Below are 25453 nucleotides of genomic sequence, written 5' to 3'. Positions count from 1 at the left end.
CCTCCCAATGCCACATATTGCGTGGGAGAATCGGGCTGCCGCCAAAAGAGCGACCGTGCTGAAAGCAATCCCCTCTCCATGGCTCGTTCCCCCTGATCAAATACCTTTAGGAGACGATAGTCCATCTGTCCTTGACCTGCCAGCGAAGTATCTATCGCCTGATGAAATCACTTTCACCGAAACCCCCCCAATGGACACTTTAGCCCACATCCACGCTGGCATCTGGAGCTGCGAGGATGTTGTCCGTGCTTACTGTCACAGGGCTGCGCTTTGTCATCAATTTGTGAACTGCCTGACGGAAGTGCTATTCGAAGAGGCCATCAACAGTGCGCGCCAGCTGGACAAGTATCATCGTGACACAGGCGGTCTGAGGGGCCCACTGCATGGCTTACCAGTCAGCTTCATGGACCGCTTTCGTGTCGCGGGTACAGAGACAGCCGCCGGCTTTATCTCCTGGCTCGGGCCTAAGGAAACGGACGCCACCGAATCTCTGATTGTCCGACATATGCGGGCGCTGGGTGCAATCCCCTTCTGTAAGACGAATGTGCCTCAAAGCATGATGTTAGCAGAAACAGCAAATAATATACACGGCCGTACCATTAACCCTTATTCAAGACTTTTATCCAGCGGTGGCGCTGCAGGAGGTATGCGTAATGACTTTGAACATGGGCCGAGACCTGTACTCTGACTGCTTGTAGGTGAAGGAGCATTATTGGCATTGAAAGGCTCTCCCATCGGCTGGGCCACTGAATTTGCGGGCTCAGCTCGTATCCCCGCTGCTTTCAGCAGTCTGTTCAGCCTCAAAGTTTCGTCTGGTCGCCTTCCATCCCTCGGAGTCGCTTCCAGCGAGACGAGTCTCCCTTCCAGAAACTCGACAATTGCCATGATGTCCTGGAGTTTCAGCTTACTGCAATACATCGCAAGGCTGTCGCTTGGGTCTACTGCATTTGAAGAAGACCCTGCCTGGATCGACATGCCGTGGAGAGAAGCAAAAGTCAGAGAGTTGACGTTGAGGCGCCCAACTTTTGCCGTACTAGAGTGCGACGGCCATATCCAGCCTCAACCCCCCGTTAGGCGGGCTCTACGATCAATTATCCAGAGCTTGAGGCGAGCCAACTACCAGGTCATTGAATGGGAGCCTCCATCTCATGCGGCTCTGGTCGAGACGTACTTTAAGATAATTGGCGCTGATGGTGCGCAGGCCACGAGGCAACATATCAAATCAAGCGGAGAACCGCCCGTCCCTACTCTGAGGGATTGGTATTTCCACCAACCCACTCAATCATTGTCCCTTTCCGAGTATCTGGCCCTTATGAAATCGCTAGAAATGTATCAAACAGAGTATCAGAGGTATTGGAAATCCACCAGCCAAAGTACTATCACCAAACTCCCAGTGGACGGAGTGATCATGCCCGTCTGTGCGGACGCCGCTTGCTGCAAGAACAAATTGACATATTACGGTGAGCAACGAGAACACAACAGTATGAAAAACGCTAATTACAACAACAGGATACAGTGCCATAGTAAACTTACTCGACTTTGCCGCAGTCTCGTTCCCAGCCGGATTCGTCGATAGATATGTGGACCTCAAGCCCGATATCTTTGTCCCCCTCAGTAGAGAGGATGAATCTGTGAATGATTCCTGCAAGTCTCCTTCCATCTGAGGTTCATAGTTGCTGGCTAATTTCTGTGTCAGACGACAGCTTTGCGTTCCACGGAGCTCCTATTGGTCTTCAACTGATGACTCGTAGGACTGAGGAAGAGAAAGCGCTGAAGTTGGTGGAAATTATCCTTCAAACACAGTCACACTCGCCGATGCCTGATTGAGTCGCATGGTGTTCAGAAGCCTATGCCCGAGGGCCTCTTTCAGCCTCGACATCATTTCGAGGGCCATCACCGGCGCGAGGGTAGTCAATCTTATGCCAAGCGGTGGTAAGATTGCCACGAAAGTTGAACTGAGCCTCGTACGATTCTATTTGAGAATTGTAGCTCTCGTCGACGGCTTTGACGACGAATTGCTGTCCAACGAGGCGCTTTGGCATCACGGACTCCCACTGTTTCCACGACCATGCTTTGTGGCCTTTCGACTCGTCCGGAAGGAGATGCGCTTGTTGCCAGATTTTCCCGCCATCGGCGCTGATGTCGACTCGAATAATCTTCTTGCCTCCTCCGCTATATGCATATCCTTTAAGTTGGACAGCATCTTCATCCAGACCGTGTTTCTGCAATGACGGTCGACCATGGCGAGAGCTCCAAGATATATCCATTACCGACGTAATGGCGCTTTGCACAGGCGTCTCCTGAATAGCGGGTGCAGTCGACCAGTCCACATCCTTTGCAGTCTGATTGGGGCCGAAGCATTTATAGTCCCGCCGCTGCCACTGTGAATGACTCTCCTCTTCGGCAAGGACGATCTTCTCAATCCATTTGACACTTCTCGCAGCCGTGTTACCTGGCACTAGTACTCGCAAGGGGTAGCCATGATCTCGTGGCAAGGGTTTGCCATTCATCTCATATGCGAGCATGACATCCCCTCTTGGATCGAGGGCCTTTTCTATGGGAACCGAAGCACCGTAGGCCTCGGCGGCGACAAATTGGACGTGCCTAGCTTCCTCCGCATCGCAATCATCGACAGGAAATCCTGCGTCGCGGAGAATGTCCCTCAAGCGAACACCGGTCCACTGAGCATTTGAAATGGCACCAACGTCCCACTGGAGGCCAATCGCCGGTCTTGCTCCAGCGGACATGTGTTTCCGGCGGTTCCCAGAACATTGCAGGGTCGCGGTGATGGTGAATGGTTGAAACTTGGTTTTGAGATCGTGGAGGGTGTATTGCTTTTCAGTTCCGTCTAGTAGCTCCACAGTTAAGGTGTGGGTCTTTTCGTTCAACTCTGGAACCCACAAATGGTTGCGCACGTAGAAGGTGTCATTCGGGGTAAGGTACGATTCGAGAGAGGGTTTTGGTGTCTCGGCGTTGCAGGGCTTCTGGGTGTGTTGGAGCAGCTGGGGATTTCGAACGGGATCATTCACAAAGGGATCTTCAACATGATCTTCAGCGACTTTACCATCGACGAGGTCCCGGGGATCGATCTCGCCAATGAAGTATTCTTCGAGCACATCATACACGTCTTGCTTTTGATGGATGGTGAAAATGTTCCAATACGGATCGATTGAGCGGCCAGCCGCATGCAGAATGACGGGACCACCAGGATGCGCTGCTATCCAATCTGTAATGTCAAACACCCGCGTGCCTTTTATGACCCATTTCCGCTCCGAGTCCCGGTCATGTTGTTTGACCTCCTCCAGGCGAATCCACCTCTTAGCCTCTGTAGGCGGCGCTTCAGCATATGCTACTGGCGACCATGCAGTGACGGAGGCTGCGAGGACGGTACAACCAACGAACGCCCACGCAGTTAAAGGCACAAGAAACCTGGGTCTGTTCGGATGCGGTACCCGATTGGTTCCGCTGATGGACCTATTTCGATCACGCAATAATAGTCTCGCACCGTCTCCCGGCGTGGCGTAGCCTGACCGGGGCCGCGTCACTAGGGTCGATATTTTTTGAGCGACATCGTGGAATCGAGGCAACTTGGACATGACGACAGAGCATGCGAGACAATGGATGGTATGCAAGGCCACGGAGGCTTCAGGGGTAAGTGGGTGCTGCGGAGTTTCGTCTACTTCCGATTCTGCAGTCTCTCTATGACAAACATTTCTCGACCGAAAGCGTGGGCATAAGACCGTGGCAAAAGGAAAGTTGATGCAGTAATGGGTATTTGTTGAGGCGACCGCTGCTTGACATGGATGAGGAGATGAGAGTGATCTTGAAGAGACGGTGTTTGCTGATCGTGGCCCCCCTTTTGCCTTCACCGACGCGGAAGTGCGGACTGCGGGGCACTGGCGCTCAGCCTCGTACAGCCTTGTCGATCCTCCAATGCATCGCGCAGGAGCCAAGATTCCACTTCCATCTATCCACCTGCCTTAGATCACCGATCTTACTCGGTTGATGATACCCCACTGCTCGGAAAAGAAGGGGAAAGGTACAACCACAGCCACGCAAGTGTTATTGTCAGCGAAAAGGATGATAGAACCAGCTGTCACTACGGATCGGCAGTCGGTCACGTGCCGGCAAAATACGGGTTCAGCCCTGACCAGTTTCCACTCGAGACACCGGGAGAGCGGCAGAACTATTCTAGCCAGCCAACGTGTACAATGCTTTTCATTTGTTCACAGACTTGCCCTTCGGCCAGGGGGGGAAACCTCAAATACCATGCTCTTCGCCTATCGTCCATTCACATGTCCAACCACCTGAATACCGCCCATCCTTACTCATCTCTCGTATCTACGTCACCGAGCATTGACACGAACCTTTTGCCGAGTTTGGGCCTCCTCTGTCACTCCCTACGCAGGGCTATTCCGACCTCATATACCTCTCTGGGGTGCCAACAAGTCGACCCTCTCAAGCGTTCACTCCCATAAGTCACAAACATGGATCCCGCTGGTACGTACGCCAACTGCCAGGTCGCGCGGGATGCGTCACAAGAGTTCCCTCACGAGTGCCAGAATGGCGAACACCAGACAGCCAAGGACGAACTGCTCGAGAAGTTTGCAGAGAAAAACCAGCGTGGGTGGAGGAGAGTGGTGCTCAACTTCACACCATCATGGTTCGCAGCCACCATGGGGACAGGCATTGCGTCTATCCTCCTGCACCAACTCCCTTACAATGGTGACTGGCTGTACTGGCTCTCCGTTATTATCTTCTGCCTCAACATCGGCCTCTTCTGCTTCTTCCTGCTGATCTCCATCCTGCGATACACCATGTTCCCTGGCCTGTTCATGGCCATGATCCGGCACCCGGTCCAGTCCCTCTTTGTCGGCACATTCCCCATGGGTCTCGCGACGATTGTCAATATGGTGGTCTTTGTGTGTGTCGAACACTGGGGAGTATGGGCTACCACTCTAGCCTGGACATTGTGGTGGATTGACGTGGCCATTGCCGTCATCACTTGCATGTGGCTGCCCTTCGTCATCATGCACATCCATCAGAGTGAGCTTTCCAAGATGACCGCGGTCTGGCTTTTGCCGATTGTGGCAACGATTGTCGCGGCCGCGTCGGGTGGCATTGTGGCCGAATACCTCCCCAACCCTCAGCATGCGGTTTGGACGGTGGTGGTATCCTATGTGCTTTGGGGTACGGGCTTTCCGCTCGCCATGGTCGTGCTCGTCATGTATTTCCATCGCCTGACGATCCACCGACTGCCGCCGCGCGAGGTCATTGTCTCGGTGTTTTTGCCGTTGGGTCCTCTGGGGCAGGGCAGCTTCGGGCTCATGCAACTGGGAAAAGTCTGCGCAAAGGTTTTCCCGCAGACGGAGAATTTCGGTCCGGAAGCGGGCAAAGTCATCTACAGCTTCTCTATTGTCATCGCCCTTGCGATCTGGGGTTATGGGCTCGTGTGGCTCTTCTTCGCGATAGCCAGCATCACACGGAGCAGATTCCCTTTCAACATGGGATGGTGGGGGTTCACTTTCCCGCTGGGTGTTTTTGCCGTCTCGACCACGACCCTGGCAAAAGAGATTCCCAGCAAGTTCTTCAAAGTTCTCGGCACCATCTTTTCTGTCGCGGTTGTTTTGCTTTGGTTGGTTGTTACCCTGGGCACCTTGAAGGGGGCAGTCACGGGCACCTTGTTCTATGCTCCCTGTGTTGAACAGTACGAGAAGGAGTTGACCAAAGCCGAGAGGAAAAAGCAGAAGTTGAACAATCGGCTGCCGCTGAAGCACTGGAGGAAGAAAGACGACGACACCGAGAAGCAAGAGGTTTGAGTAGTCGTGTACATGTAGGGGATTTTGTGGTGGTGGATTGCTGGCGCAGGATTTGGGAGAGGATTTACTTACTCTGAGTTTACTATGATCTAGTGTGATGTGCTACATACATGTTTGCGATGTGTTGGTGATTCGGATGTGATATGATAGAGTCATGGATTTCAGGACAAAAGGTATTCGACTGGCGTGATGGTAATAGATTGGTACAGGTATATTTTGACCCTGTTGATGGTGTTACCTACATCCTGTACTCGGTACCTTGGCGGAGTGGAGTGGCCCGAGGCTATGGATGGATAGTCCAAGCATCAAGGGACCAACCCAGTGTTAGAACCAAAAACACAGCTCCAAGTATATGCCTCGTTCCCAGAACTCCAGAACTCCACCACTCCATGACGCGCGGGGTTCAATTCAATCTTGCTCACCGTGCTTCGGTAAACTGCCAGCCACATGGCCTGCTCCAACAACGCCCAATCGTCTTAACCGAGCATACATATAGTCTTCGGAAATAATTATTCAAGAGCGTAGAATTGGAATTGGAAGAGGAAGAGAAAGACATTGCCCAGACACACCAACCTCTCCTCTCTCAAAACACTCCCTGCTTTCACTTCCCCACCGACGCCAACCTGGTCTAATCTGATCTTATCCGATCCAATCTATTCTGTCCCACGACTACCCAGAAACCGCAACGCAAGGGTTCATTTTGTCGCAGGATCGCCGGACTGCTGGGATCTAGAGGGTGGAATTCTGAAGAACCCAAGACAGATACGCGAAAGAGGAAGAGAGAGAGGGAGAGAATACGACGCAAAATAACAAATCCACATACCACCTACGCGAGATTAACCGAGGACAAAAGGATCTCAGCAACGATGGCACCGGCGCTGCTTCAGTATATCCAGGACATGGTCTTCCCGCCCATCTTCATGGGCGTCAGCGTTTGCTGTGAGTTCCTGTCCTCGTCTCTGTCCCCGGTCGTTTCTTTTCGCATCCGCTTCACCTCTCCTATTCTGGGAAAGTTGTTGTGTCCGGGCCATATACATCATGGGTCTGGGGGAAGGATAAACCCCACAGCTAGGCCGGGATACGGGGTGCGAACAGGCGCGATATGAAATGACTGTGCTCTCAAAGATCGATTTTTCCCATTGTTCTACTGACTATTCTTCCCCGCCCAGATTTCGGCCTGACCCTCCTAAACAACCCGCTCCTCCCGCTCAGCGACTTCCACGCCTTCAAGGAAAAGGCGTTTGCGCGGCTCTGGCTCAAATACGGGCCCATGTACGCCGAGCAGATCCCCGAGGAGCTCCCGCCCTTGCTGGCGCAGTGCCGCGGGGTGGTCCTCGACGTCGGGCCGGGGTCGGGCGAGCAGGTCAAGCGCTTCACGCACCCGGAGAATATCACGGCCATTTACGGTGTCGAGCCGGGCGTCAGCATGCACGCGCAGCTGCGGGAGAAGGCGGCCCAGGCGGGCCTGGCGGGGAAGTACCACGTCCTGGCCGCGACGGCGGACCTCGACGCCATCCTCCCGCAGCTGATCAAGGCCGGGCTGGTGTCGTCCGAGTCGGCCGGGACTTCGCCGGCGGACCTGCAGCTCTTTGACGAGGTCGTCTGCGTGCGCGTCCTGTGCGGCGTGCCCGACCAGGCCGCCACCGTCGCCGACCTGTACGCCCTGCTCAAGCCCGGCGGCCGCTTCGTCCTCTGCGAGCACGTCCTCAACACGCACCACTGGCCCGCCCGCCTCGCCCAGCACCTCTACATGCTCATGGGCTGGAAACAGCTGATGGGCGGCTGCTGCTTGACCCGTGACACCGTCGACACCCTCCTCAACGTCGCCCAGGCCCGCGACGGCGGCTGGGCCCAGGTCAACCTGTCCTCTGCCGACGAGTATACCCCGGTGGCGCACGTCACGGGCGTTTTGATCAAGAAGGGAGGGAAGGAGTAGTGGTGTCTGTACCTCGGTAGAATGGGGGAGGAGCGACGAAGGAGGAATCGTACCGAGTATGTTTGACAGGGGCAGGCGCAAAAGGGGAACGAAGGGAAAGGGGGGAGGCGAGGGCGGCTTTCTCGATATCATCCACGGAGACTCACAAAGGTGAGAGGGCGGTGGGACAGTTTCTACGTAGGGTACGAGATATGAGGTATGGAATGAGGGTACTCGGCAGACTTTATCGTCCTTGTTCTTGGCCATATCCCGTTTTCTATACCAACTATGACCCTGTGTGTGTGTGTGTGTGTGTGTGTGTGTGTGTGTGTGTTGTGGCTAACGTACTTGTATATACAGAGTACATAAAGTAGAAATGTTTCCTGTTCCCTTCTTCTGTCGCTTTCTCTCACACACATACAGCTCGAGTCCCTTTAAAAGAACGATACTCCAGTCCTCCCAAGACTTTCGCTTTTACTCCTTTTGGAGCTGAACTCCCCGTCCGTCCGTCTAATACAACAACGTGCATTTGCCCCCTAGTATTCTATTTCCACAAGTAATGTGGTGCAGGGTGAATTCGAAAAATGCGCCGATCCCATCCGTCCCTTTCAATTCGTCAAGCGTCATATATGGTGGGATATCAAGTAAGGAACCAACCACCCCCCTGGAGAATTCTCAAATGAGGGATTTTAATTTGGATCCTCGGATCCCCATTTGTTGGCTCACGTGCCCAGTTCAAACTCCGAGGGCGTCTCGAGACCTTTGCCGTCCTCAAACGTCGCCGGCGACAGACTCCGCCGGAGACAGTCGACTTCGGCCTCGAGGGACGCTAGCCGGCCCCGCAGGTGGCTGTTTTCCTGCTTGACGAGTTTCTGTTGCTCGAGCGCCGCGGCGAGAGCCGTCTGCAGCTCGGCGACCTTGCCCTGCGTGAGGCAGAAGTTCAGTTGTCTTCGTTCGCGGTGGCGGCGCTGTCTGGGTTTCACTCAGCCTCGTCAGCGTTTTTCCTTGTCAGGAGTTGGAGATTTTGCAGAAGGAGGAGTGGTGGGTGTTAAGAACGAAACTCACGCCTGGCGATTCTGCTCTCTCCGCCGTTCCTTCTTGCGGTCGAGTTTCGTGTCGACTTGTCCCTGGGGGAGCATGCTGCCATCCAGACCGTCCACGGGAGATGCTAGTTGCGACAAATCCCCAGAAAGAATAGACGGGTCTGCGTCGAGTGGAGGATCCTGGACCTCTCCAAAAGGTTCTAACCACCAGGTTGAATCCTGGAGAGAAGGTATATATAGACTGCCGATAGAGGGTTGCCAGTTTGTGTCTGTAATGTAATCGGAATCCAACGAGGGTACGCTCGAAATCGACGATTGAGATGCATGCCGGTCGATCAGTGTGGGGTGCGGATTTCCATCTCCAACCGAGAGCTGAGAGAATCCTTCCATCACTTGGGCCGGCGAGAACAAATTGTGTCGAGAGACCTGGTTGTCAGAACGACGTGTTAGATTCATTGGAGTGGTAGTTGTTGCTGACCGGCTGTACTGTTCGTGGTGTTGCATCTTCGACAACGGCATGGTGGCCTCAGACCCAATGTATATCAGATCTCTCGAGCCGGTAACCTGGGCCTGGGAAACTGGCTCGTGTCCAGCGGGTCCCATACGAGCAGACGTGTCGGACAACGTCAATCAAGATCCTATTTCCCGAGTGGATACTCCGCGGTACAACGTTATGGTGACAATCGGGCGACTCCTAGTGTGTATCTGGGTCAAGCTTTGCGATTCCTTTGCCTGGAGGATCATAAGTTTCGGCTAGATGGGAGCGCTTTGGTGCTGAACAATCCACAGGACTATATAACAGTTTAACAGGGTCTTCCTAGATGGCGCCAAATCGAGAGGAACAGGGGTGTTTGTGCCATTATGGCTCGAGACCCTTCTCCACTTCGCAGATAAGCCATCTTGCCATGCTACCACCAGGTGAGTATGTCTAATACCTCGTTGAAATAAGCTCTAAGAGTAAGTCTTGCTTGCTTGGCACTCGAGCAGGCTGGATTGGCGACGCTGTCTGCGGCATAACGAATCCATTCCCATACCTTGTATCATGGCCACATCAGGTTCTGGCCAAGGCTTCGCAGCAGCTGTAGACATTTCGCCGTAGCTGGTCCCACGGAGGCGAAGAGAGAGATGATGGACTGGGAGAGCAGCTATCTGTTTTGAGTCACTCTACCTTTTCGAGTGATTCTGGGCCACGCAAGCACTTGTCGAGGCTTTGAAGTGATTGGTTGGGGCGTGACATCTCTCCTCCTCGAGCCCAAGGAGAGAAAGCAATAGAAAAGGCTGACTTTGAGCCCGGCATCGAGAGACGGTGCAGTCGTGGGCAGAGGGAACAAAGGGTATTACATTTTAGGAGAGACTTGGAGGGTTGCGGTGGGGGATCAACATTCTACCTTAATCATCAGCCATACGTGACATTCTTCTAGATTCCGAATGAGGTAGGAGTTCTTGTTTCGATATAGTGCGGAATAGACAAGGTGGGCTGAGTGAAGAGGGATCCATTGACCGCGTGTGCTCTCGGAATTCTACCGATGGGAAAGGATTTTGGAGATGAGCTGTCGGAGCTGAGGTGGCATTCGTATTCGGTGGATGGTCAGGAGATGGTCGGGCAACTTGATGTCGTTCGGATATCCGCACAATTACGTTACAAAAGATTAAAGTCTTGGCCTACTCTAATTCCAATAAAGTGAAACTAAGCCGGGACTAGTAGTAGGTAGTGAGTACTAGAGGGACTAGCGGCCACTAGCAACTAGGGACTTAGTAGCTGCTGGGTAGCTGCACCTTCTGGCGCTGACCAAGTTATTGAACAGATCTACGCACATGATATGGCCACCATCTCCCCGTAAGTGATAGTTCACTTCTCTAACCAGAGCACGAGGCTGGCGATTCAATACCCGGGTGATATGGGTATTGCCGAGTACATTCGGTTCCAAATTCCTACTTGCGCATGGTTGGGCGACGCGTCTCAAAGACACTTCAGCTCGATCTAGCACGACTTTGGACGAGTCGACCTGTTATCCCCTCCAATATTTGAATTACTGGACGTTGTTGTCGAGGCCAAGCAAATGGAGAACCTTCGGCGTAAATGGTCGCTCGTGCAAAATATCAAATAGCATGGCCAGACCCCGCACTGTTGACGCATGATGTCTTACACCTGGTGAATAACTGATTCTTGAACGTGGAAAGTAAAGGAAGAACCGCACAATGTTTGCCCACCCCTGTTTACTCCGAATTCACCATTGTCTGGCTCGGAACGATGGTTTCGTTTGGGTCTCACCTCTCGTTAACTTGACGGTATTTGTTCCGTCGCCGTTCCGATCGTGACCTGTCAAAGCTTCCTCGGTACATTGCGCTCGATATCTAGCGATATGAGGGGGGGACACCAAACAGCAGTGGCAGCAGCAGCGTTGGCATCAATCTATATGGTTTTCTCTCTGCATCGACAGTAGTTCCGAGACTGGGCATGAGCTCTCTTCTCGGCAAAATTCATTCTTTCCGTTTCGTTCGGCGTTTCCTCGTCGCTCCATTGATACTTTCAATCTTCTCCAACATCACTCTGCTCGGGGCTCAATAACGCCGAAACAGGGGCCTCAGTCTCGACTCTTTGCTAAGCGGAGGGCACATGATGGGTTAGCTATATGCATGCCCTACACGAACACCGAGGCGAGAATACAAGCTGTGCATGATTGGCCTAGGAGTTTGCCCGCGGCTATGTCATCCCGCAGAATGTACGATCAGCCTGCATCAACAGCCTTTCTCAAATACTTCGATTCCAGAAGCAAGAGACAGGAAACATTTGTCAACTCTCAAAGACTCCTTGTTATCGAGGACCACCACTTGCAGAATCATCCTGACCAGGTCTTTGTCGAAAAGAATCAAAGAGCACCAACCGCATTATGAAAGATCTACGGGTTATTGTTGTTGGCGCGGGCATCGGCGGCCTTTCTTTGGCATTGGCTCTCGCAACCGACGGCCACGAAGTCACTGTGCTAGAAGCAGCCAAGGAATTCCTCGAGGTATGGATGGTGACGCGCTTCATCTTGGTGCTTTGCAGGCTCATGTATTGACTAGGTTGGTGCTGGCATTCGCGTTCCTCCCAACTCATCTCGTCTGAGTCAGAGCTGGGGCGTCGACTTTGACAAAATCAAAAAGGAGAAGGCTGGCGGAATTCGCTTCTTGGACTGGACCGGCAAGGTGATCAAGGATGTTTCATACGATGACGTTCAGGCCAAGTATGGAGCACCATACTATTTCATCCATCGAGCGGACCTGATCAATCTCCTCGTCGACACGGCCTCTCAGCGAAAGAATATTACCTTGAAGATGGATAGCCGAGTCCAAGACTATGACTTTGACGCCCCTGCAGTGACCCTGGCCTCGGGCGAAAGGTTGACCGCAGACCTGGTTATCTGTGCCGATGGTATCAAGTCTGCGGTTAGGAATATTATTAACGGAACGCCTGTCGACCCCCAAGATACGGGCGACGTCGCGTACAGAGTCTTGGTGCCTGCCGAACCACTGCGAAATGACCCAGAAACGCGTCATTTGTTCGACAACGCGTGGGCAATGCATTGGCTGGGCCCCGAGGCACATGCTGTCGGCTATCCATTACGGGGCGGAGAGCTTTACAACATCATCATCGACATCACCCACGCAACGGACGTGGGCAAACCTATCGGCGACGAAGAATGGCGGTCCCAGGCCGACAATAACGAGTTGGTGAAACGCTTTGCGGACTGGTGTGCACCCATGCGCAAGCTCTGCGGACTCACAGGGTCATATCTCAAATGGAAACTGGCCGACTTTGACCACCTCCAAAGATGGGTCCATCCGAGCGGCAAAGTCGCCATTCTCGGCGACGCCTGCCACCCGATGATGCCTTACATGGCACAAGGGGCAGCGCAAGCGACGGAAGATGCTGCCACCTTGCAAGCGGCTCTTCGCGAGTACGACGATCTCCACGAAGCGCTGAAAGCTTACGAAAGGCAAAGGTTGCCGCGGGCCACGCACGTGGCGAAAAACACGCGGATCCTACAATCCTGGTGGCACCTCTACGACGGACCTGAAAAGGACAGGCGAGACGAGCTGATGCAGCACGACAATTTCGACAATCCCATGTTCTGGGCCAACTCCAAGAGGAAGGACTGGCTTTTTGGGCATGACGCATCGAAGCTGCAAACGGAAGACGAGCTGAAGCCACCGCCGTTGGCCTCGACGCCTGCCAGAAGCGCAAATGTGTACATTGGCGAGATTAAAGACACGGAGCTCCGAAGGAAATTTAGATCCATGCGGGAGGGCAATTAGCAGGGCCAGATGACCAGTATCCAGGACAAGACTCCATTTCTCCTAGCCTTCTTCCTATCTGTTCCTCTTTGTTTTAAGAAATTTCTCCTATGGCTCGCAATGTGTCCGGTGAGGTGTCTATGAAGCAGCTTGAACCGTTTTGCTGAACCCGTCTAGTGAATCTCAAGTTCTGTTTGATGGTAGTACAAACTATCATGAGTCCGCCTCTCGTCTACCCAGCCAAGAGAGCCAGAGGTGATGTTTGTCGTTGTGCTAACCAGTTGGGCTTGTTTGTCGCCGAGTGATGGTCACAGAACGGTGTTACTAACGGGCCTCAGACCAAAACCCTCGTGTTTCTTGCTTGGTCCACCAAACAACAACGTCCAACCGTGTCACTTCAAAGGGTAACACCCGCTCCTCCTCCACGACACAATGGTGTCCCCGTCCCACAAGAGCAGGGCTTCCAACGAAGGCAGCAACCACTATCAAACCTGCCTCCTCACAAACAGGGCGCGCACCCTCTCAAAACCCGAACGGCATAAGAATATGGGCAACGCTCTGTCCAAAGCGAAACACGAGCTGAGAGTCCCCGAGAAGCGGGCACGACGGCGGTCAAGCCATCAGCGAGGACGCCGTCGCTCTCCAAGAGTATCTCGTTGTGGAAGCGAACCCCATCCCTCAAGCCGTGGTCAGCACTCCACGACGTCCTCGTCTTCAAAGCCTTATTCGTCAGGGGGATGGCAAATGTCTCCTCCCACAGTCTCTGAGCATCGACCGCCGGGAACGAGAACACACTATCATCCGCTTGCCAGGCCGTTGTGGCGCCACCCGCAAAGCGATCTTCGAGGACGACGACGACGACATGAAAATCCACGACATCTGGATGAGGAGCCAGAGATCGATGACCCGAACCCAGAGAACTGGCCGGGACAGATGATGCCTCATGCTCCTCTCCCCCCTAACTGGGACCCTCGCTTCTACGCCGGTCTGCCGAGCGAGTCGACGGAGGACGTGCGTCAGATACCGTGCCGCAGGCCATTCGACCGACGACAGAGATGTGAGCGCCAGCACCGCCGGCCTCCTGTGAGAGTCAGACGCAGTGAGAAGGTATACGTCGACCCGCGCCATCCGCATTGGCTTGGAGTGAGGGTGACGTTGGTTGACGGCCCGCATCTTCACTGGCGATCGGAAGCAGAAGCTGGCAGCCGTCTTCCAGAACGACTTCATGCCGCCGCAAGTCCTCGAACGCACGTCCATATCCGACACTCGAGAGCAACGCCTCTTGTGAGGCGAGGCGCCCACTGGGTGCGAGAGTACTGAAGCTGTTCGTTCTGTTCCCCTCTCACCGCGATATTCGATGAACCTGGGTTTCACACGCCGTCGACTTCCTCTCCCTATGGTGTGATGGAGTGATGTGTTTCACTGCCTCCCACACCACCATCTCACTCCCAAAGTCACAGAGCGAGCGAACGTACTTCACCTGAAGAGTGAAGAATGACAGGGACACAACCAAGCTGTCACTCTCATGGCAATCACAAATGATCATGACACCGCGCATTTCTTTCACCCTTGCGCCTGGACCAACGGCACAGCCTCGTCGTCTTGTAGCAGTATATAAACCATTCAATATGTCCCATATACCTCAGTCTCTCTCTCTCTATCTTCCTCTCTCCCAGTCTGAGGCACGATCCATCATCGAGACGCATTATTTCCTGGGGCCCCCCCCCCAAAGGTCTGCAATCAAAACAAACATCCCACGGGAGTCAGACTAACATAGCGCACTCTGCATTACACGCAGTACTGGACAAAGAATCTCCCTTTCTTCGAACCTAGCGGAACGGTAACGAAAGAAAAACCATGGGAAATAGCTACTCCACCCCAGCGGACATCACGTCGCGGGACATGCAGCGCTGGCGTCGCGACGGCCGCCCCGTCCTGGTCGATCAGCAGCGCCGCCGCCAGAGCCCTGGGGGCCGGTACCACGACGAGCGGAACCTGCGGATCGTGCGTGACAACTCGCGCAATAGGTTCGAGTCAGACGACACGCGCTGGTGGGGAGGCAGTTCCGGGTGGCACCACCGCCGCGACGGCGCGTCGCCCCCACTGCGCACCGGCGGAAGGAGAAGCACCAGGAGGCACACCGATGCGGGCTCTGCGCCTGCTTTCCGCGCCCGGCCGGATTGGAGATCTGCTGATGACATGTTCGGTGGTGCCGAGACCGTCTATCACGGCTGGCAGGGAGGTTCGCGGTTCTTTGAACGCGGTGGGCGCGCTGAGCGACGAAGAGGGCCCGCCGTGGTCGTCGAGGAAGAAGATTGGTTCGGGTCGGCTCCTCGGCGCTTCACGTCGTCACGAGGTTCTGGTGGTCATCGCTCCATGCCGCAGTCCTCATTCCGTGGTCCGTGGTGGCACGACGCCCATCCCCACGACGACTATCGCGGCGGTCAGGGAATGCCTCGACGACGATCCAACACTCATCACGGCGGTGCATACATGTCAGGAGGGCTGGGGAGGGGAGATCCGATGGGAGGTGCATGGGGAGGACAAGAGAGCGCTCCGGATAGAGGACGCGTCGGGTTCAGATCAGACTGGCCGCTCTTGGGGAATGGGAGGGCTGAGGATTGAATGCCTTGAATAGCTTGAGTGGAGTGACGGACTACACGGTGAGGTATCGTCCTGAGTAACCAACATACGTCAAAACGTGGAGATCAGATAGAACTGGAACGATGAGCTTTGTCATTTCTTTGAGAATATTCTCTTCTCACAAAAGTAGTTATCGTATTCATTGATCGTGTCGAGGGGTCATAATAATCGTAGCCAAAACCGATCCGGTTTGAGCATATGTAGCCATCATCTCAGGGGGAACGCATGCCAAATGACCGAAATGTAAAGAATGTCGCAAAGAATGCCAGGTCTGTGCCGGGTACCCACGAACCCAAGACCCCAATGTATCGTCTGGAATGATCAATCTCGCCACGCCTGTTGCTGGGAACACACGGGAGAGTGCCATGTTTGGTCTCCGTACGGAGACACAGTTTGTCATCTTGTTATCTCGTGTCTGCTCTGGGAACACCCATAGGGAAGGGAGGAGGAGTTGGTACGTAGGCGGGTGGGTTGGTGACGGCACCATAAGGATTGTCATCGGCGTAGTGGACAGCTGTCCCATTATCATATGATGCCCCGGGTGGTGGGGGAAACGCCGGATACTGCATCTGAGGGTATGTTGTCTGAGAATATGTTGGAAAACTGGGCATGCTCCCTGTAAAGCCACTGTCGGCATAGTTGTGTGCGGCAATCATGCTCATCTTTCGTCTCCTTGCTTCTCGCTTCATCTTATGTCGCTCACGCTTCTCCTTCTCCTCCTTGGCCTCCTTTTGCGCCTCAGACATCTCCTGCCACTCACTGTAGGCCCCCTTCAGACCAAGGGCAGCGATTCCAATACTCGCAGCATCCTGCAACCTGTTCTTGTTCTTTGCTCGCCTCGCTTGCTCTTCGGTGATATCACCCTCCTTTACAGCCCTTCTTCTCGTCTGTCGTTTTTCCATGCTTTGGTAGACACTGTGCGCGGCATGGATGGTCGCGACCGTCGCAAGACCTCCGGTAATAAACATTTTCTTGCGACCTTTCTTTATCTCTTTCTCATCTTCGGAACTGGAGCCGAGGTCAGAATCGGAGTCTGTTTCTGGGTCACCAGTATGACGTGGGCCATAGTCGAGCTCGTAGCCAGGAGGCGGCCCCCTGGGTACGCTCATGGAACGGGGACCGCCATTAGGAGAACCAAAGTGGGGTTGAATGGTACCTACATCTCGGGAATCACTGTATCCATATCCTCCATTTCGACTTGATCGACCATCATCGTAGTAGTCGTCATAATTTCGGCGACGATCACGCTCACGGTTGGGGTCGACCTTGTCCGCGGCATCTTTCAACCCCAGTGCTGCAAGACCCTTGGCCGCAAAGGCAGACACGCTTCGGCTCCGCTTGCGCCGAGGAGGGCTTCGACTACCACGGCTGTCCGACGATGAGCTTCGAGAACGAGCACGTCCACGCGATCGAGAGCGGACTGAATCAAAGACTTTCTTTGCCGTAGCTGCCACCACGCCGCCAGCAGCGAGGTCTCCCAGCCCGCCTCGGGACTGACTCCGGCCGCGACGGCTGTCTGGGCTTCCGTTTCTGCCGCGGGATTTCGACCGAGGCCCGTTGATGATGCGGTTGGTCGCCATACCGGCAATAGCAGAGCCCAGAATGTCGCGCTTTGAATGGTGATGGGGGTCGTTCTTGTCCGAAATCAAACCATCGACACCTCCAGCCGCCAAGGCCGCGGTGATGATCCGTTTGCCTTTTTCGCCGCCCCAACCACCTTCAACTTTTCGAGCACGGAATGCCTCACCAGCGCCAGCCAGGACGGCAGCTTTGATGGCTTGGGAGATTTGTTCGCTTCGAACTTTGCCACGGCTTTTGCTTTGGGCTCGCGATCGATCGGACGACGAACGGCGACCAGCTCGGCTCCGGCTTCGATGACGGCCGTCGCGCGAACTGGATCTCGACCTGTCACGACTCTTACTCTTTCCGAGCAGGGTACCGGCAATACCACCCAGGCCAAAGGATCCTAACAGCTCCTCAGTGGTGGACTTCCTGCGCTCTTTCTTTGGGGGTGAACGGCTGCGGCTGCGGCTGCGAGAATCGTAGTCGGAGGAGTAGCGTCGAGAGCGACCTGCGATGAATCAGTCAGTGGAGGCGACAAGTATAGAAGGGGAGCATTGCTCACGTCTATCGTCATAGTCACGGCTTTTACGTTTGGGATTGTCAACGACGACGTAGTCATCCTCATACTTGCGCCGCGAAACATATGAGCGGTCATCGTAACGATCATCGTAATAGCGATCATCAGAGGATCTAGCACGGACGGGCCGATGGCCACTCTTGCGCACAGTGGTTTCACGATAGACGGTGCCGCGGTCACCAGGGGCAAAGTCGCGGGACACTTCTTCAATCGAATCAACACTGTCATCGCGCCGTTTGACTATGCGAGTGTCTCTCGTGCTTGTATCGTAGATTGTGTCCTCATAGTCATCTCTTCGAGATCGCTCGCGGGTGCTCTTTTGCCGGCGAGGCCGGTCGTCGTCGTAATAGGACATTGTCGCTGCGAGTGGGGTAACAGAAGAAGTGAAGCCAAGAGAAACTGAATTGACAAAGTGATATGTAGCCCAGAAGAAGACTGGAACCACGGAAGGGGTCGGATCGTGGCGAACTCGATCGCGGCAAACGTCAAATTGGCTGATTTGGTAGCGGTCGAGATGGGATGTTGGAAAATTGTGATGGTAAAGTTGGACACAGGGCTGCTTTTGAAGCAGGATGAAACAAAAGGCAAGATGCTGCGCTGCTTGGCGGGTTGCAAGGCTCCCTTGATGCCCTGTTGAATGTTGGGAATTGCAAGAGTGGTGCTGGTGTATAAGTGGTGGCTGGTATAACTGGGAGCAGCACAAAAGGGCCCGTCAGTGGGCGAAGTTCGCAGTACGAAAGGCCCGCGGGCAGGTGATCTTTGGAGGGGCAGAGCCTGGCTACGTAATAGTCGGGCTGGGTGCACCCCGTCGGGCTTGAGTCCCGGGCGCCAAACTGATGAGGCTTTAGGCAGCAAACAATGCCCAATTAGAGTGCCAGAGAGGCCTCACTCGCCTGTGTTGAAGCTGGTCAGTCGGGCAACTGGGCGCGCTGAAGTTTGCATCTCAACTAGGCAATAAATTAGTGCAGGGACAGAGAGTTGGTGGAATGAGACTGAGGCAGAAGTGAGAAGTGAGGAATCCCCCCCCTCCTTAATGCGGCGGTGGCTGAAGGGTACCAGACTATTACCTCGTAGCTCAACGGGCACTTTTGAAGGAGCTGTGGCTAACGAGGCTATGCTCATAGACCCCAATGTCAGACCAATCGACTTGCATAGTGGCTATTCCTTCTCTCTGCTAGACAACAACTGATCGATTGCCACGTCAGCAACCGTGGATGCCATGGACCAAGGGCAATCCTAGCAGTTGAATGGCTTTTGGAGTCTGGAGTCGAGATTCAAGTGCCGTTGCCCACTGTCCAATATTCCTATGAGTATAGAAAATTGAATTGATGGTATCACCCAGGGCTCACCACCATTGCCGCCATTTCTTACAGGATATGAAGAACGAGAGGGGTGGTACCAATCGGTCTTGGGGGTTTTCTGGAGGGCCGACCTTTGTGTGCGCCTTGGTGCAGTTACACAGCCTTGCCAGAAGACAAACAGGTTTCCAGTACAACAACCTACGACAAATCGAGAATAATGAGGCGGACAAATGCATGCTTCGATTCGGCTTCGAGAAAAGCCCCCAGCTTGGCAAAGTCGCCTTCAGCCCAGTTCTCCTCGTATATCTGGTTGCCGCAGATAATACAAGTCCCTGCGCCAGATCACAGGACAGCCTCATGCCTCAAAGAAGCAATTACCCCTGCAGCAGATAATGCCCTGATTTTCGTCATGGCACAAGGGAGACGGACAAAAAAGGTCCTAAGGTCAATAGACCCTTGGTATCTCGAGTGTAGAGATTCCCGCCACGTGCCGATCAATGCCCGGAATTGATTTCCTGTGCGATTAAATTGAACTCTAACCACTAAATATATTCTCTGAATCCCCGGGATGGTTATGCTGTGAGTCGGATCTGAGTATGCCCAATTCAGACTCTCGAACCTGCCATAAATTATACTCTTCTCTTGCCAGTCTTTTCGGTTGATTCAAACCCCCTGTTCTTTTCAATGCTTGATTTCCCACCGTTTCACCGATTCCCGCGAAAAGCCTGAGGTATGCCACCAAAGTCGCAGCCCTGGTCGGATCAAAAATCTATCAGATGAGATCTTCGGCGCAAACGATGTGTTCGCAGAACACTTTGTCCTCGGTCAACGATCGTGTCTCACTTTGTAGTTACGAAGGTTTGCGGATGTTGTGGATGCAGAGACGGGACGTAGATGCTTAAAGGGCTACCTGGGAGAGAATTCGGTCGTATGCCTGGAGTCCTCTGGGTTCACATACTTGAGTTACCGCTTTCTGATTGCGGTAGCTTTTGTCGGAGGTGTTTCAACTGGGAAATGGAGGAAAACATTCGTACCTACGAGTAGGGCAAAATAGAGTTGGTGGGCCTGGCCGTTGTTTCCTGCCCCGCAGCTGCACGAAGAAGACCCTGACTTTCAATCGAGGATTTTGGCCTGGATCGGATTTTCCATGATCGCCAATGATGTCACGGGCCGGTTCTTCCTGGTTCGGCTGTCAGCTGAGGTGGAAGGGGAGGGAAGAGGAAGAAGGAAGCCTTGGAAAAGTGCTGCCCCACGGCCTTGTTGCTGGGCTTCTGCTCATACTAGTACCAGTACCTGTACCAGTACCAATGCTACTCGACTGGGTAGTATGCCAAGTATTTCTTTCTCTTCATGTGCAGTAGTACCGTTATTTCTCGAATTCTAGCGCGCTCCTGCCTATCTGAGTATTTGTTCTTGATAGACATACCGCTCGCACTATTCATTTGGTTCATACTGAAAGGACTAAGCTATACCCGCTGAGCCGAATACCTAGTAGAACCTATGCTCGATTTCTCCTTTCCTATCCAATTCCCTGATCTCCCGATATCACCCACTCCGGCATTCCTGGTCCAAACTTTAAAAATCCACGAGCCTGCCGCCTCCATCAACGCTCTGACTGGTCCAAGTTGGGTTCGTTCTCCCGTGTCTGACTGCGTGTCCCTTGGCTGGGGATGGAGCAGCGGTTGGCTCCTCTGACGTCCTTGGCGGAGGTCCATCTCCAGACGGGGTTTTTATTTTCAACTTAGAGACTCTCCGACCCACCAGTAGCTTTTGGGGATCGTGATCTGTTCGTGTATCGGTCGATCGAGCCTGATCCCTAGCATCATGACCTTGGGAGAGGATTTTCCCTGACTGCCTCAACAGAACTAGCGAGGCCCCTTCACCCCTTGCACTTCTTCACCGTCGCCAGGTCAGCGGTCCTGGCTGATACAGATGCGCGCCGATCACCCCTTGCTCCCAGGAAAAGCTTCGACCTCACCTGTGTCTAAATTTTGCGATACATTGGTGGCATGACGGCATTGGTGATCCCAATAAACCACGGGGGCTGTCTACGGTCGCCTTCCTTCTCTCTCCGCACCAAGCACGTTCCGATGTCTCGTTGGGCTACTTAATGAAGAGAAAGAGATGTAAATACAACAAAAGAGGTGGCTGATACATCAATGGGTTTTCCAATACACTCGTGCTGCAGGGCCTTGTTGGCTACGACGCCGCAAAGGAAAATGCTCCCGTCGCGGAGGCCAACGAGATTCAAGGATTTCTCGCATCCCAAGGTCCCTGTGGCTTTTTAGAGCATCGGCCGATGGAGGCTGCATGAGGGCTCCCTCAAGGCCGGGAATAGAAGGCAGTTCTGCAGACTAAATCATTCCTAATCTACCACAACGGGGCCTAAGCTCTGAGCTTAGAGGCTACTCGGCCAGTCATTGCTCGTCAACCCTCCATGGTGGTGCTACCTCCCGCCGCCGCTGACATTGCTCCCACGAGAAGACCCAAACCTGCGCGTGGAGAAGATCCAATTATTGCAAGACTTCGCTAGCTTCAACCCTGGGGCCGTCTGCCGCCATATGCCATTCTGAACTTTTCCATCTGCTCGATCCTCGATCGCGTCCCCCACCGAACGCCAGCAATCGCAAAAACCTGCAAACCCACCGAGATGACCCTCGCGCAACTTCCGGCTCAAAGAATCCCAGCTTTGCCCTCATAGACCCTTTCCTCTGCCCGTGCTCCTACATTATCGACCCTCTTTCTCTCTGCGTCGAGTAGAAAGGGCTATACAGACAATACATACCCTTGATTGTCCCTGTTCTCAAGGGTCCTTTCTCTTGTCGGGATCTCTCGACAGCTACAGCTTCTTCTATACCACCTGCCGCGGATCCTCTAGTCGTCCATCCAATACCCATCTTGCTATAGATCAATCCTCGATCCATTCGCGCGTGCTACCCTTTCGCCGCCCAGCACATCTCATCCGGCCACTTCCTTGAGCAACGCGGGTTGCATCTGTCTTGCTCTGTGTGTGACTGCTTATCGTTCCCTCTGTGAAGAGTGCGACATCCCAAGAAGACCACCGCCTTCAGTGTACCTCCCTCTCCCCGTTTGAACCTTTGATTCATCCCAAATCATTCGACATTGTCACCGGCCTTTCCCAGGCGTATGTACCCGTCCCAAGTCTTGTACCAATCCTAGTAACCATTTGCATATTCTAACTTGGCCTGCGCAGTTGTTCTCTCTAGCTCATTTTGGACCAGCGGCCTGTCCGCTGGACGCGTGGTGAGTGCGTCCAACAATGGATGTACAGACGCAATCGCGAGGAGCACGTTTCTTCTCGATCTTGAACGACAACGATTGTCCATCCTTTGTCATCCGCTCGAGACAATCCAGACAGTCTTCTCCAGAGCCAGAGTCCGAGTGTGAACCTCGCCATTCATCTGCCTCTCCATCCTACTCTCCGTCGCAGCGGGAAGAGAGGCCGAGTCTCCTGCGTCAACCAAAGTACGCGAGAGCATCGTCCATCTCGTCCTCGGTCGGCTCGCCGCCTCTGTTGCGGCTCTCGTCAACTTCGTCCAAGGGTTCCAGCTTCAGCATGGACTCCTCTCCGTCGCCTGCAACGCCGTACAACTATGTGGACAACAGCATGCTACACTATGACCCGCTCGTGCGCCAAGACCTGGTGGGCTACCTGCCTTCTCCCACCACCGTCACCCCATTCCTGGAACAACAATTGATCATCACCCCAAACATGCCCGATCAATTCTCGAGCAAGCTGATGCATCCCCTCACCCCTGCTCAATATCCTATTGTGCCCGCGCCGCTGCATCCGAGTCTCCAAAATCTCCCTAACCACTCAACGACGGCCGTTGCGACTGCGCCTGTCCCACCTCTCATCCCCTCGATTTCTGCAGGCGAACAAGCCAGAACCTCTCCTTCGGGAAGCTCTGGCGCCGCTCCTGGAAAAAAGAACAAATATCCCTGCCCATATGCGCAGTCACATAACTGCCAGGCAACCTTCACCACCTCGGGCCATGCAGCGCGTCATGGAAAAAAACACACGGGAGAGAAGGGGGTGCACTGCCCGATCTGCAACAAAGCCTTTACACGCAAAGACAACATGAAGCAACACGAGCGCACCCACAAGGGTATGTCAGCGTCGGGCAGCACGAGCGATGAGTCGACGCGTAAAAGCAAGGCTGCCATCACCAAAGACGCGCAGAAAGCCAAACAACACCACAAGCTGGACAAGATCAACACCGAAGCCAGCCGGCGGTCCAGTTTGATCCATTCGCCATTGTCCGAGGTTACTTCCCTTGCTCCTACAGCTATTGACACTCCCCTCAATGTCGATGAGTCTGCTTTTTATCACGACCCGCCTCAGGTCCTGATGCCCATTCAGACCATCCCAGAGAGTGTATCCCCCGGGTCCCTCTATCCTCCTCTGGGCGATGATCCTCTCCTGAACAGCACTCCCCTCGGGCAACTCCCTACCTTGGGCAAAACCCATGATCCCACCTTGGTGGGCACTGGCTTGTTGCCACCCATGCCACCCACTCTGACTCGGGGGTTCTCAGATCTCGACACCCTCGCGCAGGCGGCCGAGAGCTTCGACACGTCCTTCTATCACCCATCCTTGTAATTGTACGACGCAACATTTTCCGATCATCAGATTTTCCTCTCATATTGTGATGCCTCCTCGTGCGTGAGGAGGTGAATCGCTTGTCTTAATCGATACCTTTGCATAGCGCTGGCGTTTAGGATATGACTACAGGCAATGACGGGGTTTGCCAGATCAAGCGATTCTTCTGTTGCGTTACCAGGGTCGAGCGCATTACGAAGAATGGATTTGGCTTGGACAGGGTATTGGTCCAACGACTTGGGAGGACAAAACACGGGTGCCTTTATTACATGCGTTGATTTGGACCAAGAACACGATAAGGTCACTAGGCAACAAAAATACCCCGGCATATGAAAGGGGTTGGGCAGGCGTTTTGTTTTGACAGCATCATTGTTTCAAGTGGCAATCGTATTGCCACCGCGTCACCATCGAACAACGTATTATGATATCCCGACTTTTACGGTTTGTCTATTTGGTCTGCGCCCGACGAAAGGGCAAAGGCAAGGAGGTTGAGGAGGGTATCGAAACCCGCGATGGTGCTATTATTGGGGGTCTTGTCGCCAACTGCGTGGCTGATTTGACCAGAGGCTACAATGAGCACATGTATTGAGTACTATTTGAAGATATCCTTCAGATTTGGGTCCCTATGACTCCAGGTATCTAACACGATGTGACCCCTGTACGATTCTGTCCCGTATTCTCTCTTCTTTTGCTCTAGGCATGCGTACAACGTTTCAGTGCCTTTTCATGGCCATATCGAGTGCGTTGAAGTTGATTCCTATCAGGAGAAGAGCGTGAAGAGATCATTGCCCCTTTCGCCGCTCCGATCTGCATATTTATAGTTTCCACAATCGTGCCGTCCCAAAGGTCGGAGGGGGGTTGTCACTCGCGCACATGTTAGACTTGATTTGATTCGATATGCCTTGACCCGAACCCCTTTTCTATTGTATTCTAATCGATCGATTGAACAACCCAACCCGTGCGTGGCCCTGGTACATGCCGTGCTGCCGCGCTGCCCCTATTCCCCTTCTGCCCTGTCTATCGAATGTGCCTGATGTGTCCACCCGATGCGATGTATCGTGTGTACCTAATGTAGAGGTATATATCTGTGTGTGTGTGTGTGTAAAGACAATCTCCGTAAAGCATGTACGTCCATTCCGGGCGAATAGATCTCCCCCAACCCCCCCCCTTTTTCGTGCCTATCCCTATCCCTATCCCTATACTCGGTGGTACATCGTCCTATCCACTCGGTACATGTACGAGGTACACACACTCGTGTGCGAGTCGGCGGATAACCTTGAACGCGACATCCACACGATATTTGCAAGACCGGGTCGTTGTTGTCCCGAATGAGAGCGATCGATATTGCCACCCTTTCGATTTCCACATGATAGAGGTAGAGGAAGACGAGACCCGTTGGTCTCAAAGGGCAAAGGGGGGCCGGGTAGACGGACATAACATGCCCTTGTCTTGTCCTGCCTTGTCTTGCTTTCGTCTCCTCTCGGCCATCATCAGGAACTTTAGATAGATACCCGCCTACCTACCTACCTACCTACCTACCACTTTCGGAACCTGACGACGTAGCAGTACAAGTGTAGCGAATGCGAAGAGGAGAGGAGAGGACATGATTTTGACAGAATTTGCCCCCCGTGCTTGGAGGCAAAAAATCTCCCATGAGCCCATGCATTTACCACGAAGCGCAGCGCCCCCC

The 25453-nt window shown here is 53.7% G+C and overlaps 10 protein-coding genes across 10 annotated transcripts; 7 read left to right on the top strand and 3 right to left on the bottom strand.

Moving 5' to 3' along the window:
- Positions 1 to 7: 7 nt before the first annotated feature.
- Positions 8 to 1827, top strand: AYO21_01911 (hypothetical protein; the record flags this gene model as incomplete). Its single annotated transcript, XM_022651892.1, has 4 exons — positions 8 to 644; positions 699 to 1460; positions 1510 to 1614; positions 1697 to 1827. The coding sequence occupies 4 exons, from the start codon at positions 8 to 10 to the stop codon at positions 1825 to 1827; spliced, it is 1635 nt and encodes a 544-aa protein (XP_022515636.1).
- Positions 1828 to 1847: 20 nt separating this feature from the next.
- AYO21_01910 (hypothetical protein) lies at positions 1848 to 3596 on the bottom strand (the record flags this gene model as incomplete). Its single annotated transcript, XM_022651891.1, has 1 exon — positions 1848 to 3596. One exon carries the CDS (start codon positions 3594 to 3596, stop codon positions 1848 to 1850), a length of 1749 nt encoding a protein of 582 aa, XP_022515635.1.
- Positions 3597 to 4487: 891 nt separating this feature from the next.
- On the top strand, positions 4488 to 5819 carry AYO21_01909 (hypothetical protein; the record flags this gene model as incomplete). The annotated part of the gene is made up of 1 exon (XM_022651890.1): positions 4488 to 5819. One exon carries the CDS (start codon positions 4488 to 4490, stop codon positions 5817 to 5819), a length of 1332 nt encoding a protein of 443 aa, XP_022515634.1.
- An 866-nt stretch (positions 5820 to 6685) lies between these two features.
- On the top strand, positions 6686 to 7755 carry AYO21_01908 (hypothetical protein; the record flags this gene model as incomplete). Its single annotated transcript, XM_022651889.1, has 2 exons — positions 6686 to 6758; positions 6989 to 7755. 2 exons carry the CDS (start codon positions 6686 to 6688, stop codon positions 7753 to 7755), a joined length of 840 nt encoding a protein of 279 aa, XP_022515633.1.
- A 701-nt stretch (positions 7756 to 8456) lies between these two features.
- AYO21_01907 (hypothetical protein) lies at positions 8457 to 9296 on the bottom strand (the record flags this gene model as incomplete). The annotated part of the gene is made up of 2 exons (XM_022651888.1): positions 8457 to 8706; positions 8800 to 9296. The coding sequence occupies 2 exons, from the start codon at positions 9294 to 9296 to the stop codon at positions 8457 to 8459; spliced, it is 747 nt and encodes a 248-aa protein (XP_022515632.1).
- A 2372-nt stretch (positions 9297 to 11668) lies between these two features.
- AYO21_01906 (hypothetical protein) lies at positions 11669 to 13076 on the top strand (the record flags this gene model as incomplete). The annotated part of the gene is made up of 2 exons (XM_022651887.1): positions 11669 to 11788; positions 11844 to 13076. The coding sequence occupies 2 exons, from the start codon at positions 11669 to 11671 to the stop codon at positions 13074 to 13076; spliced, it is 1353 nt and encodes a 450-aa protein (XP_022515631.1).
- A 411-nt stretch (positions 13077 to 13487) lies between these two features.
- AYO21_01905 (hypothetical protein) lies at positions 13488 to 14375 on the top strand (the record flags this gene model as incomplete). The annotated part of the gene is made up of 1 exon (XM_022651886.1): positions 13488 to 14375. The coding sequence occupies one exon, from the start codon at positions 13488 to 13490 to the stop codon at positions 14373 to 14375; it is 888 nt and encodes a 295-aa protein (XP_022515630.1).
- A 537-nt stretch (positions 14376 to 14912) lies between these two features.
- On the top strand, positions 14913 to 15680 carry AYO21_01904 (hypothetical protein; the record flags this gene model as incomplete). The annotated part of the gene is made up of 1 exon (XM_022651885.1): positions 14913 to 15680. One exon carries the CDS (start codon positions 14913 to 14915, stop codon positions 15678 to 15680), a length of 768 nt encoding a protein of 255 aa, XP_022515629.1.
- A 422-nt stretch (positions 15681 to 16102) lies between these two features.
- On the bottom strand, positions 16103 to 18193 carry AYO21_01903 (hypothetical protein; the record flags this gene model as incomplete). Its single annotated transcript, XM_022651884.1, has 2 exons — positions 16103 to 17769; positions 17824 to 18193. The coding sequence occupies 2 exons, from the start codon at positions 18191 to 18193 to the stop codon at positions 16103 to 16105; spliced, it is 2037 nt and encodes a 678-aa protein (XP_022515628.1).
- Positions 18194 to 22419: 4226 nt separating this feature from the next.
- AYO21_01902 (hypothetical protein) lies at positions 22420 to 23763 on the top strand (the record flags this gene model as incomplete). Its single annotated transcript, XM_022651883.1, has 1 exon — positions 22420 to 23763. One exon carries the CDS (start codon positions 22420 to 22422, stop codon positions 23761 to 23763), a length of 1344 nt encoding a protein of 447 aa, XP_022515627.1.
- Between the last annotated feature and the right edge of the window lie 1690 nt (positions 23764 to 25453).

The sequence above is a fragment of the Fonsecaea monophora genome (genome assembly GCF_001642475.1).
Source record: "Fonsecaea monophora strain CBS 269.37 chromosome Unknown Scaff8, whole genome shotgun sequence".
Taxonomy (NCBI): Eukaryota; Fungi; Ascomycota; class Eurotiomycetes; order Chaetothyriales; family Herpotrichiellaceae; genus Fonsecaea; species Fonsecaea monophora.
Note: the sequence above shows the minus strand (reverse complement) of the source record. Positions and strands in the feature narration are given on the sequence as shown.